At 40.0% G+C, this 15,110-nt stretch overlaps 2 protein-coding genes across 2 annotated transcripts; both read right to left on the bottom strand.

Moving 5' to 3' along the window:
• Positions 1–90: 90 nt before the first annotated feature.
• Positions 91–3,381, bottom strand: LOC112199664. Its single transcript, XM_024340641.2, has 4 exons — positions 2,933–3,381; positions 1,329–2,841; positions 971–1,160; positions 91–886 (listed from the first exon to the last, which is right to left on the bottom strand). Exons 2-4 carry the CDS (start codon positions 2,611–2,613, stop codon positions 91–93), a joined length of 2,271 nt encoding a protein of 756 aa, XP_024196409.1. The 5' UTR covers positions 2,614–2,841; positions 2,933–3,381.
• Positions 3,382–9,392: 6,011 nt separating this feature from the next.
• On the bottom strand, positions 9,393–14,718 carry LOC112197463 (alpha-xylosidase 1). Its single transcript, XM_024338148.2, has 3 exons — positions 14,412–14,718; positions 13,619–14,298; positions 9,393–11,707 (listed from the first exon to the last, which is right to left on the bottom strand). The coding sequence occupies exons 1-3, from the start codon at positions 14,633–14,635 to the stop codon at positions 9,831–9,833; spliced, it is 2,781 nt and encodes a 926-aa protein (XP_024193916.1). The 5' UTR covers positions 14,636–14,718; the 3' UTR covers positions 9,393–9,830.
• Between the last annotated feature and the right edge of the window lie 392 nt (positions 14,719–15,110).

A 15,110-nucleotide genomic window follows, 5' to 3' on the forward strand; every position in this document is an offset into this window, starting at 1 on the left:
ACAAACGTGAAGTTTGCAACAAAAATTAATTACAAAAAGATGCTTGATCTGACCCTCAAAATAACACATTCTAGTAGTGTTGATTGATATTCATTTGAAAATCCATCTCCTTGCCTTCTTCCCTGCAAACTGATCAATTAGCTTATCACAATTGATTTTTCCAAGATATTCATTCTCAATCGAAATCAAAGCAAGTCCATTTAGCCTTTCTTGTGACATAGTTGATCGCAAATAAGACTTCAATAACTTTAACTTGGAAAAACTCCTCTCAGCTGAAGCAACAGTAACAGGCACAGTTAACAATATTCGATATGCAAGTCTAACAACTGGGCAGGTATTCCTTTCCAGTAAGAAATTCAATATATCACTAGCTGTCATCTTCTGTTTGGGTAATATCTCCCTTAAGAGTTTTAGCTCTCTAAACATGTCTTCCCCATCAACATCTGAACTCTCTCCATATCTCAAAACAGTCTCAAGATGAATACAAGCAGCTTTCAAATCATTATCATTTAAGGAATTCAAAGTTTCAGAAGTGAATAAAAATCCAAAGATATCATCATAACGTTGGTATTGTTCAAACCTTCTATTTAATGACCCCTTAGCTTGATCTATAATATATAAGAAATAATGTAGTCTAAAAGATTCCTCACTTGAAGATGATGGAGATGGCTTACTGCCGCTTTCATCAAAAAATCTTTTTCTTTGAATTTGACGCTTTTCAGGAAAAACAGGATCAACATCTAATGCAGCAGCAATTTCTTTAGCAGTAATTATTGCATCTGTGAAGCCAGTTTCTCTAAACTTATCAAGCCAAGCAATTAGACCTTTTACTTCAGCTATAGCAACACTAATTTGCATATCATGAGACTGCAGCACTTTGCTAACCCTATTAAAAGCAAACTAAATTTCATACCAAATCACCATGCTTAGCAAAAACTCAAGGTCTCCCAGATCATTAGCTGCTATTGACTTTGCACCACTTTTAATTTTGGGATCCTTGTCAATTTCTGCCAATTGAAGTAATGCTTCTCTTATTTCAACGGCGTTGAATCGTAGAGGCTTAACACTTTCAATACGACTCTCCCAACGCGTAGTGGATAATGATTTGAGAGTGAATCCTTTTAGGTTGTCCTTCAAAACCTGCCATCGCTTTGTAGAACCTGCAAACAAGGTATAAAGACGTTGTAATATTCCAAAAAAATCCACTGCTTTCCCACAAGAATTTGCCACATCATAAAGAGTTAAGTTTAAACAATGACAACCACACGGAGTGTATAATGCCCTAGGATTGATATCTAACAATTTTTTTTGCACCCCTTGGTGTTTGCCTTTCATATTTGACCCATTGTCATATCCTTGTCCCCTCACATTGTTAATATCAAGATCCAATGATTGTACCACAGCCTGCAGCTCTTCAAATAGTCCCTGACCAGAAGTGTCATGTACATTTAATAACTCCACAAAGAACTCTTCAATTTGTATTGGACTCTTTGAAGCATTCACACATCTAAGTATCAATGACATCTGCTCTTGGTGACTAATATCTGGTGTGCGATCAAGAATAACAGAGAAATATTCAGCATCTTTAATTTTTTTTATGATTTCAGCTTTGATTTCAATAGCTATCATATGCAGCAACTCATTCTGAATGTTATGACCAAGATAGTGATGATGAATTTCAGAACTATTTATGCGTCTACAATGCTCCTCCATCACTTCTTCACATTCTGCCACCGTTTCAACTAGACCCAAAAAGTGTCCATTATCAGGTTCATAAAGCCTCTCATTAGTTCCACGGAAAGCTAAGTTATTTTTAGCAAGAAATTTGACAATTGCAATTATTCTTTTCAGCACATTCCTCCAGTGTTCTTTCTCTTTCCTAATCTGGTCTTGAAAAGCTTTATCAATGGTTTCATGCCTCTGCAATCTAAGACGCAAATCAGTCCAAGTATTTGCATTAATGAGATGATCAGTGCTCATTTCATGCTCCTTAAGTCTTTTACTAAGGTGATCCCAATCATTGTACCCATCATTTGGTAACTGACCTCGCATTGGCCCCCTCTTAAACAACTTGCAACAAAAACAAAAAACCTTATCAAGCTCCCTTGAGTACACTAGCCACTCTTTATCATATTTCTCTCCATTTCCTAAAAACCGAGTGTAGAATTTTGAACTGAAACGTCTATTGAACTTGTCTGGAGGACCATTTTCTATTGAAAGATCTCTAAGAGGACCCTTCTCTACCAACAAATCTATCAACTTTTTATCCAAACTATCCCAATTTCTTGGGTCAAAAATATTCACAGAAGCATCATTCACATTATCATTATGTCCTGTACCATTTTCATTTTCATCATGACCCAAATTATCAGCAACTACATTACCATCAGTGGGCTCTTCCACATTATCTTCCCTATCAATATGCTCTTCCACATTATCCTCCCCATCAGTGTGCTCTTCTGCATCTTCATTAACTAAATGTCCACCCAAATCTTCTGGTTCCCTAGTAATGAACCTATCAAGACTTCCCCTTAAAGAGTTAACCAACTCTACATCTTTTTTCTTTTTTAAGCGTTTTGCATATCCGGATAAATATTTTCTTTTAGGAGGCATGCTTCTAAATTTTAGCAAATCAATTCAAGCAACATGACCAACATCCCCAGACAATTCAAACAAAATGAGCCAAATCAGCCAATCAATTTGAAGGAGAGAACCTGATTCCCTGAACTCAAAGTATAGTCTGAGACTCTGAGTTTGTTCACTGCTTGACTTCTCCAATTTTCTCAATTCCAGAATCCCACAAAATTGCTAGAAAGGCCTACTGGCTTACACCTTTGCAATCTGGAAACCAAATCAAACCATTAGGAATAACGCATCAAAGAATCATTACGGGGCCGAGTAGATAACGCAGCAAACATTGGTTCAATCATACCTGAGACGGCACCGTTCATCTTCATCTCAACCTTTCCGGAGAATTTGAACTTCAGCAGAAATGAGAAATCAAAAGAGTAAAGTTCTTCACCGGAATCACCGATAGATTCTTCATTTCTTCACTTGATTAATTTTCCTTTACAAAACCCACATCTTCTTCAGTTCTTCTCACTCTTTCAGGCTTTTAAACCCAAACCCAAATCGTCCGAGTCGACTGGCTCAGTGGCTCGTCGTCCTCCCCAAGATCGTCGACTCGTTCACCGTCACCAACCTCACTGGCACCTGGTTCCGTGGTTCGTTGGCTTCGACGTCTTCAACGGTCCTGAGGTCGAACGGCCGATGAGAAACTGAGAAATTGAGAATTGAGGAGAGCTGAGAGGAGAGACAAAACGCGGAAAAAAAAGAGGGGATAAGGTTCAGTTGTGCCACACATTTCATATTATCTTCAGTTTTTAATGTCTATTTATTTAAATATAAAACTATTTAAAAAAAAAAAAAAGGGCCCTCTAGATGAAAAGACCTCTCAAGGAAGTCGTGAACGTCTGAACGAAGCAAAAGAGGTTCTGCCATTCTAGGGCCCCCTATTTTATATTATTTACAGTTTTTAATATTTATTAATATATACATAAAACGCATAAAAAAAAAATTGGGGCCCTCTGAATTAGGGGCCCTGTGCTGTCGCTCACTATGCACACCTTTAGAGCCGGCACTGCCTCCTCGATGACCACCACATCATTCCGAGCACTCACCTCCAACCCTCTGTGAGCCTTCACTCTCTCAAGTTGGTGTGATTACAAGGGAAGAACTAGAACTATAGGGAAGAAGAGAAGGGTTATCAAATTTTACAAAGAGAAATGGGACAAGTGTTAGGTTGTGAGTTATACACATTAGCGGTGGTTAGGAAGTGCAACCCACATATGGGTAGCGAAGTATTATCCGCTATAAAGCTAGCTTCAGAGTGATCTTAATGAATAACATTCGTTAAGTTTAGAGTTTGACCATTTAAAAGTTTAATTTGTTTTTTTAAATGAGATCACACGATATCTTCAAAGATTTCCTAGGTCCAAAGACTAATCCGTGCGTAGGGTCATGTTAAAGCGCTTCCTCCCCCCTGGCCACTAAGAATAAATTGTGATTTAAACTCCAATCAATGTTGGCGAGATTCGCACCCGGGTGTGAGGGTTCCACATTTGGAGGTAGGGATAGGCATTTGAACCCGAAATCCCGAACCCGAACCCGAACCTATCCCATCGCATCTCGTGCGATATGGGATGGGATCATTAATCTTTTTTAGTAATCGGGATGGTCCCGTCCCATCCCGAATACTTCGGGATTAGATTGGGATTGTAATTTCAATCCCGATCTCATCACATCCCATCCCGAAATAATTATATTTATAATTTAAATTTAAATTTTAATATGTGTCAATTTTTGATAGGTTGTTTGTGATAATTTTTAATATTTATATTTGCCAATTACTCAATCTTCTTGACTTATTTGAACTTATTTCAAGTTTTGTAAAGCCATAAGGTTTGGATTGATGGTTTTTGTATGGATATTGATCATATATGTTGCTATTTGATTATTTTGAACTTTGAATGATCATTATGATTTGATACTAAGTTGAATTATACATATTATATTTAGATAATTTAAAAATGGGACGATCCCAAATGAACCCGAAACCAAAAGGGATGAGACGAGACGGGATCAATTTTCAAAAAAGTAATCTCGTCCCGTCCCGTTGTAAAATTGGGTTTGGGATCATGGTCATCCCAGCCCATCCCGTCTCATGCCCACCCCTATCTAGAGGCTTTTACTAACTCGACCACTTGTGGTGGTTACAACAAGTTCAAGTTTGATGTATGTACTATTTTATGAATTTAATTAATGAAAAATTGTATGATCAATACGAAAAAATGGTAAATATCACAAATGGTCACTGAACTTTGACATGTTCGACACTTTGGTTACTGACATTTCAGAAATATCACATTGGTCACTCAATTTTCATATTGTTATTTACTTTAGTCATTGCCGTTAAATCACTTATTACACACCGTTAAGATTAAGGATAATTTTGTCAAACCAGGGAAAACAAGTTTAAACTTCAAAAAACCACCAAAATGGCAAAACCCACATCTCTGACCTGTTTACTCACCAACAAGACCCGATCAAATCTCATCCTTCAAGCCACCAAAAGATGTTACTCTGGTAACATTAGCTTCATCACAAAGCCGCATCGATCTCTAGCTTTTGAATCTTCAACCAAGCTTCGACGAAGGAAAATCAAGTGAAAGAAAGTTTTAATTTGGTGGTTCCGATTGTTTTTCTGCATTTTTCGGTCACTATGATTACCATTGACAAGGAACCAGCCAGCCATCTTCATCCCTCTCGTCCTGATGTACATGATTCAAGCCTCAGATTGGTCTACTTCGCTATGATTTGATTAAGTTTCTTATTTATTTGCATTTCTCATTGTTTCTCTTGATATGTTTCCTGGGTTTCATTCAAGGAAGTATGTTTACCAATTAGTCGTAAGAGAGGAGGTAGCAAGGTTACTGAGGTAGAGATCCAACCTCACTCTCCTGTCACCTTACCTATTCCTATATAAAGAGTTTTCATGTACAATCGAAAATGTCCACCTGGTCAGTTACTGACCAAGAAAATAATGTCCAACCACCTTTGGATGTAAATCCAATGGCAGAGAGAATTATTATTAAGTTGAGGTGTTTTATTTTCCACCCTTGGATGTAAATCTAAGGGTTATTGAGTATAAATTCTTTGGTCAACAACTGACCAGGTAAACACTACTGCATGTACAATTTCAAATACTGAAGGTATTCAAGCTTGCCAAGCCCAGACACTAGAGTCAAAACCCAAGAGAAAAAAGGCAAGTGGTAAGAAGATTGGACAGAGCCCGTATCACCATTTCCAAAGATGAAGCAAATTTTTTCTCATGGAAATCTACCTTCCCTCATAATCAAGCACACTTTTTTGTTTTTTTTTTTTATCATGGGAAATGATCTTATTAAAAGTCAGCAGATTTCATTTCAACCTTTTCTACATCGAGATCATGATTGAAGCTCGGTGAGTTTTTTTTTTTGTCTTTTTCTTTAATGATTTGACAAAACTACCCTTAATGTTAACTATGTGTAATAAGTGTTTTAATGGTTGTGACTAAAGTGAATAACGGAATGAAAGTTGAGTGACTAATGTGATATATTTAAAATATCAGTGACCAAAGTGTTTAACAGGTCAAAGGTCGGTGACCATTTATGATATTTGGCAAAAAAAAAAAACGGTTAGAAAATACTTGTAAATTGGTTTAGTTAGTCAATTGCATTATATTAAGGTTTTTTTTTTTTTAGAACAGAAAATATCCATTAATCAATAAAGTTTACACTGGGTGGACATGAACCTAAACCCCAAAAAACCGCGGTTACAGAGACCATCAGGCCAAAGGGCCCAAACTCTAACCACCAAATGCCCATTTCCAAGGCTACTTTGAGCATTTAAACCCGAAAATTCCAATAAAACCATATAATCAACCGCAAAGAAGGCAACGTCCTCTTCAACACCGTGTCCGAAGGTACTAGACCACGTGTAAAGGATCGCATACCAGCAAATTGACAACAAAAGTAAACAAGAGTTGAACACAATTGTCCTCGTCCTCGGGAATGACACCATTTACATGGCAGACCACCTCCTATCTCAACAGAGTAGGAGACCAACCCTAGCTCAGAAGAGTAAGGACTTATTAAACCTGACCAAACCAAACAGAAAACCCTAATTAAAACACAACTAAAACCAAAACAAAAAGAAACCAAGCCACACCAGCAAGGCCCAACAACAGGGGCCCCGCCCAACACCCCCTTCCCCGAGTAGCAATCCACCAATGCAGAAACCCAATCCCGCCGCCGGCAAGCACCATCAACACCACCCCACGGCCTCGCCGCTTCCTGGTACCGCCGCTCCACCTTGCCAGTATGCATACCGATTCTACACCCAATTGACAACACCAGAATCACGACAGAACATATCCAAACGTGGATCCCTTCTGCCACAAGTTGCCCACATCCACCATAACCCAGATCGCTCCTTCGATGATGCCATCTCCCACCGCCGGCCAGAAGCAAGTTGCTGCATCCCCACAACCTCCATCGTTGCGGATCCGAGAGGGGCAGATCGAGAGATCCACCCAATTCGAAGTCAAGAACCCACCCTCTTCCCCTGGACCGCGACTCTGCCCTGAAAGCTTGCGACTAACCAGCAACAACATCCCCTCCCGGGTCGGAACGCAACGGCAATCACCGATAGCGCTCAGCCGAGAAAGAAACGAAAAACTCCGGATTTTCCTTTTCGTCTGCGCGCGTGGGGCGCGTTCCCTCTCTAGCTTAATTAGACTTCTCAACACCCTTTTCATTATATTAAGGTCTCAACCCTCACGCTCTTGCTGAAACGCGTGGAGTGTGCCGGAGGTGTAAAAATACGTCGGCGCGTGCTCTATTCCCCAATCAAAGGAAACCAAACTGCAGAGGGAATTATTATGAGGCCGACCTCATCATAACCTAATCTCCCTTTTTTCTCATATTCCTATTAGACACGCGCTATCCGCGGGCCCCCACGACCTGTTCTTCTTTGGTGAGATTTTCTCACACCCTGCACGTGACCGTGTTTGCTTCGAAATTCGGGAGAAAGCAAAGAAAAAAAAAAGTCACGTGTCCCGTCTCCCAAGGCAGCCACAGGCTACAGTAGCAGTAGGTAACGGTCTCATATCCATCACTCCCTCTATTGACTAAGAGTCAAGGACCATAAGGGACTTGATCGTACGGCTCAAAATCATGTGGTTAAAGTGAATGCCGTGATGATGGTCATGGTCATGGGCATGATTGATGCATCAAAGTTGACCAAAGACTAAGGGGGATGTCAGAGGAGGCCCTAGTGGGTTACGCTAATTGCTATGAGTGGACCGGAGTGGGCGGCTTTAGCTTCAGTTTCCCGCCAAAAGGGTGCACACCAACCGTCATTCTCCCGCCAAAACACCGCTTTTCCCGGTCTCTCTTCGAACCACAATCCGACACGAAGACATAGAGGTGACAACGTCCTGCACCGGTGCCGTCAGTGTTCTTAGGTGGGCCTCGGCCCGCAATTTCGTGTAAAGTGACTATTAGAGCAGTGTGTATATGCTGGTACATGGAATGTAATACTGTGTAGAATACAGTAGCGAGTGAGTAGTGACGTAGTGTCTACTTTTTGTGAAGATTGATTGACCATCAACTATTAAACTTGAGTACATAGATGAAGCTGGAAATAAAACCGCGATTCTAAGTGCATCGTATGATTCTAATCACGTTAGATAAATATACAAGTAGATAGGGTGAAACAGTGATATAAAATCTCAACTTCTTCTAGATATAGCTAGGACGGTATCAAATTACGGAGTAAACAAAATAAGTATAATAAAAATAGTTTTGAGTTTTAAAAAGACATGAGAATTGCAAAGAAAAAAAATTATATACATGTTGCCATAAAAACTTAAAATTTAGATTGTTAGCGGTACATGTGGTTCCCGATCATAAAAGTATGTCAGAGTGTGTAATCTCAATTCATAGAATGAGAGTGCAGCACTAAAAGTATATTACACTGATAAGCCATATTACGTTAAACCATCTTCCTAGAAATAGTAATCGAAATATGTATGTACGATCATACTGTAATTGTGGTCAAATCTGTCTTATCACTATGTATGTATCATAAACCTTCCAGGATATACTTAATCGGAAACTACATGCTAAAGGAAGGTTCATTATACGTACATTGTGTTAGGCTTTTAATAAATTGCACCCGACCAGATTTGCAAGGCTCCTTAACTTTTTTAGCTGATGAGAAATTCAAGCCAAAGTGAGAGAAGAGGTTTAAAAAGGAACTGAGAGTGGTTGAGGATTCAGATTAAATTGGTGAGCATTGAAAGACTTGACCAATATTGCTTGCTGCTACAGTAGTCCAAATTCACTACAACTTTCAATGTGGGACTTAATTGATATCAAACTTGACTTGTGTACTTGGTGAACTCTTCATAATCACATGCTGCTTCCAGAAACAGAATTGATTACAGATTGGACTTTTATATTCCAACCAAAATATACGACGAATGGTTGTATAATGCTCTGAAACATGGTAAAATTTCAGCTAGGTAGGTAAGCTGCATTATTTAATGACAAGAAATACGCACATAACGTCACTTTCTGAATTGAAGAGTGCAGTGATGACAATCATCACTAAAATTCGGGGAGAGATTGCTGAACATGGAGCTGCGTAATTTGCCAAGTAAGAGAAAGACATATTTGCTGAGGTTGGAAGGGTCAGATATTTCATATTTGCGAGAAACAAAGCTAATCCCTGAGTTTTAGTAATTTGTGTAGCCGCAAAAGAAATGGACTTGGATTGGTCAGCATATCAAACAGGTCCAAACATTAAGGTAGCTTTGATGATTACATCAATTTCTTTTTACATTTCCATTTGAGCCCAAAAGCCGCCAGAAGAATAAGACAAAGAGATGAATCAACCTGGAATAAAGCAGTAACTAGTAAATAAGCAAGTAGAAAAGTTGACAACAGTCTCTTCTTCACTTTCCCTTGAACAGACTTGAAATTTGCCTTATTCCATACATGCTAGCAGCTACAACAATGGAAGACTCTCTAAAGCTCACTTTGTTGGCTTCTTTTACATGGAAAAGGATGAGCATATCCTTGGCTCATCTCCTCACCATCAAAAACCCACAATAATAAACACGAAACGAACAACACCCTCGCTGCTAACAGCTTCAGAAAATGAAAAAAAAAAAAAAAACGTAATCAAGAGATCTAAACTAACAGAAGAGGCTCATTCTCTAGCTCTCAACCTTTGGCACTCATTTTCCAGGACATGGCAAAGTTCTTCCCCACAGGAAGTGATAGACCACTGACCTGGACCATTACAATCTTGGTCTTGTTCTCTCCATCTTCCACCTCCTCTTGGTACTCCTGCTCCAATGTGCTCAGCTCTATCTTCGAAACACTAGTCACTGTGGTTCCATCAACCTCAAGAGCTGATGCTCCTCCAGTTCCATCCAATCCCAGCACGCTCACCTTCTCAACAATCAAACCTTGGTCTAGAGCAAATTTTCCCTCCTGAACTTCTGACCATACTTTCACATATCCTTGACTTACAGTTGCATAGAGATCAACATATGTGGAGTAGCCACTTCCGAGTTTCATTTCTGGGAGCTCATCGTCATCAATGAAAATGTTCCCCTTCGCTGTTGCATTGCTTGCCCCAGCTGGGAAGGTTACTACGAGGCTAAAAGGAGTCTTTCTCGCTTCTTTAGACACGGTTCCACCCTGCTGCATTGGTAGAATAATGTTCTGATACAAATGTACATTAACCACATGCAAAGGTGCATCAAGTGTAACATACTGTCCCTTTGAATTAACAGCCTGTGTCATATCAAATAAACTGTACCAGCTTCCAGGGGGAAACAATGCCTTAACCTCAGATTTTCCTTCCTCAACAACTGGAGAGATCAGAAGACCACTCCCTAGCAAGAATTGAGTACTCAAGCCATAGCATTCAGTATATGTTGGGAATGAGAAGAAAAGTGGCCTTGCAATTGGAGCTCCACTGATATGAGCTAAATAGGTCAAAGTGTAGAGATAAGGAAGGAGCTTATACCTCATACCAAGAGCATTTCTAGCAGACTCAGCTACCGACTCCCACTGATAAAGCTCTTGCCTTGGGGAAGCAAAGTTTGCATGATCCCTTGAAAAGGGGTAGAAAGCACCTACTTCAATCCAACGATTGCAAAGCTCCTCAGTGGGTGCTGGATAGAAGCCACATATATCTGCGCCAACCATCGGCACCCCAAATATTCCAAAATTGAGGACAGTAGAGATTGATATCTTCAAATCCTCCCAAGTTCCCTTATTATCACCTGTCCAATGTGCAGCATACTTGCCTGAACCAACATAAGTGGAGCGGGTTAATATGAACGGCCTCTTGCCTGCAATCCCTTGAAGACCTTGATGAGTTGCAATGGTTTGGGAAAAACCATACAGACTGTGAGCATCGTACTCCAAAACGCCATTGTAATGATATGCACTAGTGGCAATGGTTTTGAACCCTAAGGGGACTTGCAACCCTGAAGCATTTATCTTGTAAGGTGGATCATCCCATCTCGTCTTTGTAATGTTCTTACAATCCAAGCAACATATCCAGCCAGGTATACCAGGAGTAGGGCACGTCGTCCCCTTTGGAATTGTGCATTTCCCAGAACAGAAATTTGAAGCCTCGTTCATGTCAATCCATAACCCATCAACAGGGACAAGTTCATGAAAGCGCTTGATCTCATCACTCCACCATGAAACAGTTTTTGGATTGAGAAAGTCAGGGAAGTTTACAGCCCCTGGCCAAACCTGGGCCAAGTAAGGTTCATTATCATACTTGATGAAGACATCATTAGCAAGACCTCTTTGGTACACACCATACGTGCTATTAACACCAATTCCAGGATCGACAATGACAACGTACTTCATGCCAATCTTATGAATTTTGTCTAGGAATGCCAGAAGCTTTGGCCGGGGGAAGTTCATGGCGCTGAGAGTGAAGTCTTTGCGCACATCCATGTGATCATCATCAGTCCACATGACATCTAGAGGGATTTGAGCCTTTTCATAATTAGCAACAACATCTTCAACCACTGATAAATTGTGGTAACCCCATCTGCATTGGTGGAATCCTGTACAATTAAAACGACACAGATCAATGAAAATGGCTTGGAAAATAATAACCGTCAAGGGGACATACAATCACAGGACACTAAATTGATAGGAGCTAATAGCAGAATGAAAATATTGTTGAACCAGATAAGGAAAACCACCAGTGCACTGGGGCATATGTTGAAGATTAGCAAAAAAAAAAAAAAACAAAGAGCATAAAAGATGCACATAGCATGCACATAGCAGAGTGAAAACCAATAAATAGAAAAAAAGAACTCGGTCTGATTAAGTCATAAAAGAAAAGTTGGAAAAGAGAATTATATAATTAAGAGAAGAGCAATATGACAAAACTCAAAAGAATCAGGTAAGAGAGAGAAAAAGAGATGAATATATTTGATTGATAAAAAGCAAATGTTGTCCTATTTGAAGCAATCTCATGTAATTGTTGCAGGAATTGGGCATACTGTTTTTCTCAGATATTATCAATTCTTTCCAGTACACTAGTAACACATGTCATTTGCCACCATAGTCAACATTTAACAATGTCTAGCAGATCAAGCTAGCAAAATTTACATTTCCTTCAAATTGTCTCAATTCTTTACTGTATCACTCAAAACAGAAACACAAGAAACCAGCAAATAGTCCAAAAGAGTAAAACGACACTGGTGTCATATGAGGCAACAAAAGGTTTTCAAAAGGGCACCGTGTACTAGCATAAATTCCAACTTCTTCTCACCAACTTGGCAAAAACTAATAATGCAAGGGAGACAACAGAACCAAGGACAGTCACCATGCAAGCCATGGCTTGTGAGGGTCAGAATTAATTTTTGACTTGTGACACAAAATACTCCCACATAAATAAGTAATTCATTCATAAGACAAAACCGTATTCACCGACTGTATCCAACAAACAAGAATAGAACAGATCAACTAGCCTCTAAACCATCAGTTAGTTGTGAGGCTATGGAAGAAGCATTATTATTAAATGCTTGCGCTAAAATAGGCAAAAGGAACCACTTTCATAAACTCGGACTTTATAAATTTCTTCCCAGGACATGACAATAGTTGTAAAGTATGAGGGATAATACTAACACGCTGTAGAATGACCAACAACCAAAGACGGTTGTCATTTTCAAAGGGCATGGCAGTGATGTATGGAGATCAGAGAGCATTAAGTTCTGACTGGAATGGCTTTCAACATTACCATCAACAGACCCTTCTAGCAAACACCACAGCGTTTTGATAGAACTTGGAGATAGAGAACTCAATAACCACCTCATATAGAAAAGAGATGATAACAAGTTATTCAGAAGTGAAAAAGATGGCAAGGATACAAAAATGGCTGGAAGAAAAAAACAGAAATCTGTGACGGTGAGGGAGATGATTAAAAATTCTAACTTTACGTAGGATTATGTCTCTAATATGGACTAGAAAGTTACTTTTCATCACTAAACAAGGAAAAGTAACAAAAAGTTGCTTCTGCAGAGATAGGTGTAAAGAAATGCAGGAAAGGACTAAAACCAAAAAATGGACCAGACCATCCCACCAACCGAGATTATAAAAGATAAAGCTAATCTTGTTGTCTATACTCGATTACTCATTACTATTCTGATATTGTTTAGAGTTTAGACTAGAGAATCATGGTCACACGCACACAAGGCATATCATATATTAGGGGATAAATTAAACATTAAAGAAACAACTAATTCCTATAAAATCATCAACTTGAATTAAAATTTATAGAAACAGAGACAGGAGCAAAAAATTTGCAAATTGGGACCACTTAGATAGCATATTATATGTCAAAACAAGACTCTTGATTCTGCAGAAGAACAATAATCCCAAATTCCTAATCCAAATCCGAGCCAGAACAAACATTAATGAAATAAACCAGGAACAACATCAAGGGGATAAGAAATAGAAAAACATACCTAGAGACCAGTAAGGCATTGGAGCTGGTCTGCCAATGAAAGAAGTGTACTGGTCAACCACAGCCAGTGGACTAGTCCCAGAAAAGAAGTAGAAATCAAAGACACCCCCAATGGCCTTATATGTCAAAGAATTGCCTCTGTAAAACACATCCATGCCATTACTGTTGAGCAACAGAACAGCATGAGCATAAGCCTCACCACCCACATTCCTCAGATCCATGTAAACTGGGTGGGAGCCATACAAATCAGTGTTGAGATTGATAGCAGAGACATCAGTGGTGTAGAGGGTATAAGGTTCATTTGGGAAGAGCTTGATCCCATGGGGCTGGGAGTTCTCTCCCAACCCATAGAGGGATGCATCTTTGGGAAGTTTTGTGGAGATCTCAAGATACTGGTCCTTGAACACCATCTCCCCATAAGGGTCTGAAGAATCAGAGCTGGTGTTGAACAGTACTTGCTTGTCTGACTTTCGCTTCACCGCAAACCCGAACGGGTCTGCGGTGTAGCTGAAGACGAGCTCCGAGCTTGAGTACTCGGAGACTGTTATGGGATCCTTTGACCTCCCAATGGTCTGCTTCAGCGACGGAGGCTGCTCTCTGGGTAAGAGGTTGTACGGCACCTCCCACCGCTGCTTCTGAGCATCAGTAATGTGGACCCTCAGCCGTTGATCCGTCTCGTGCCTGTAGCAATCAAAACATCAAACGGTGTCAGTGAGGTGCTCGAAAGAGCATGGATACTCGGCACATGAGATTGTCTAGTGTTTTTTTTTTTTTTTTTTCTTGGTTTTACGTACTTGACAAAGAGCTGTAAGAGTGGGATGTCGGGGCCGTAGGTTTTGGACTTCTGTTTGAGCTGGAGGTGGCCGAGAATACCGCCGTCGGGGGTTTCTTCAATGGAGATGAGACGGTAGCCTTTGCCGATGATCTTGGGGTTGGTGTAAGAGTTTGCACCGGAGGAACAGAGAAGTAAAACTAGTAGAAGGGAGCAGAGGCATAGTGTGGTGGTAGAAGACCACATTGTTACTACTATAGCCTTCTACTACTACCACCACTACTATTACTACCCCTGAGTGAGTTTCGGAGAGTGAGGAATGGGAGACTGTTGGGACTGGATGGGGTTTATATAAAATGGAGAAGAGTGATACAGACCAGTAGAGTGAGTCATGATACATGTGATTGATGATGGTGTGTGGGCCACCGATTGGAGGGTACCACGGCCGCACTGGACCCTAGCTCGGTTGTCTTTGCTTTGATCGCGGTAGACTTGGGTTAGGCTTAACTTTTTATGCTACTCCGGCAAATATTGAAATTCCGGAAAATTGGTAGATTAGTTTATCGACTTGATTGTGTTCTCTTGCGGCTGCCACAATCGCGCTGGACTCAATCGCAGTCACTTGCTTAAGTGTTGTAAACTTGATTAGGGGTGTTCTAATGCAAGAATTGTTGGACTAGTTCATTATACGGAAGCCAGAATCCTAGATGTATACTTACCA

This window comes from Rosa chinensis, chromosome 4, assembly GCF_002994745.2.
Source record: "Rosa chinensis cultivar Old Blush chromosome 4, RchiOBHm-V2, whole genome shotgun sequence".
Taxonomy (NCBI): Eukaryota; Viridiplantae; Streptophyta; class Magnoliopsida; order Rosales; family Rosaceae; genus Rosa; species Rosa chinensis.

Coding starts and splice junctions, on each gene's coding strand:
- LOC112199664 (XM_024340641.2), bottom strand. CDS start 2,613: ATGCCTCCTAAAAGAAAATATTTATCCGGATATGCAAAACGCTTAAAA. Junction 1,161..1,328: donor CAATGGGTCAAATATGAAAG/GCAAACACCAAG, acceptor CCTTGTTTGCAG/GTTCTACAAAGCGATGGCAG. Junction 887..970: donor AAAATTAAAAGTGGTGCAAA/GTCAATAGCAGC, acceptor TGCTTTTAATAG/GGTTAGCAAAGTGCTGCAGT.
- LOC112197463 (XM_024338148.2), bottom strand. CDS start 14,635: ATGTGGTCTTCTACCACCACACTATGCCTCTGCTCCCTTCTACTAGTT. Junction 14,299..14,411: donor CTCTTACAGCTCTTTGTCAA/GTACGTAAAACC, acceptor TGATTGCTACAG/GCACGAGACGGATCAACGGC. Junction 11,708..13,618: donor AATGCCTTACTGGTCTCTAG/GTATGTTTTTCT, acceptor TTAATTGTACAG/GATTCCACCAATGCAGATGG.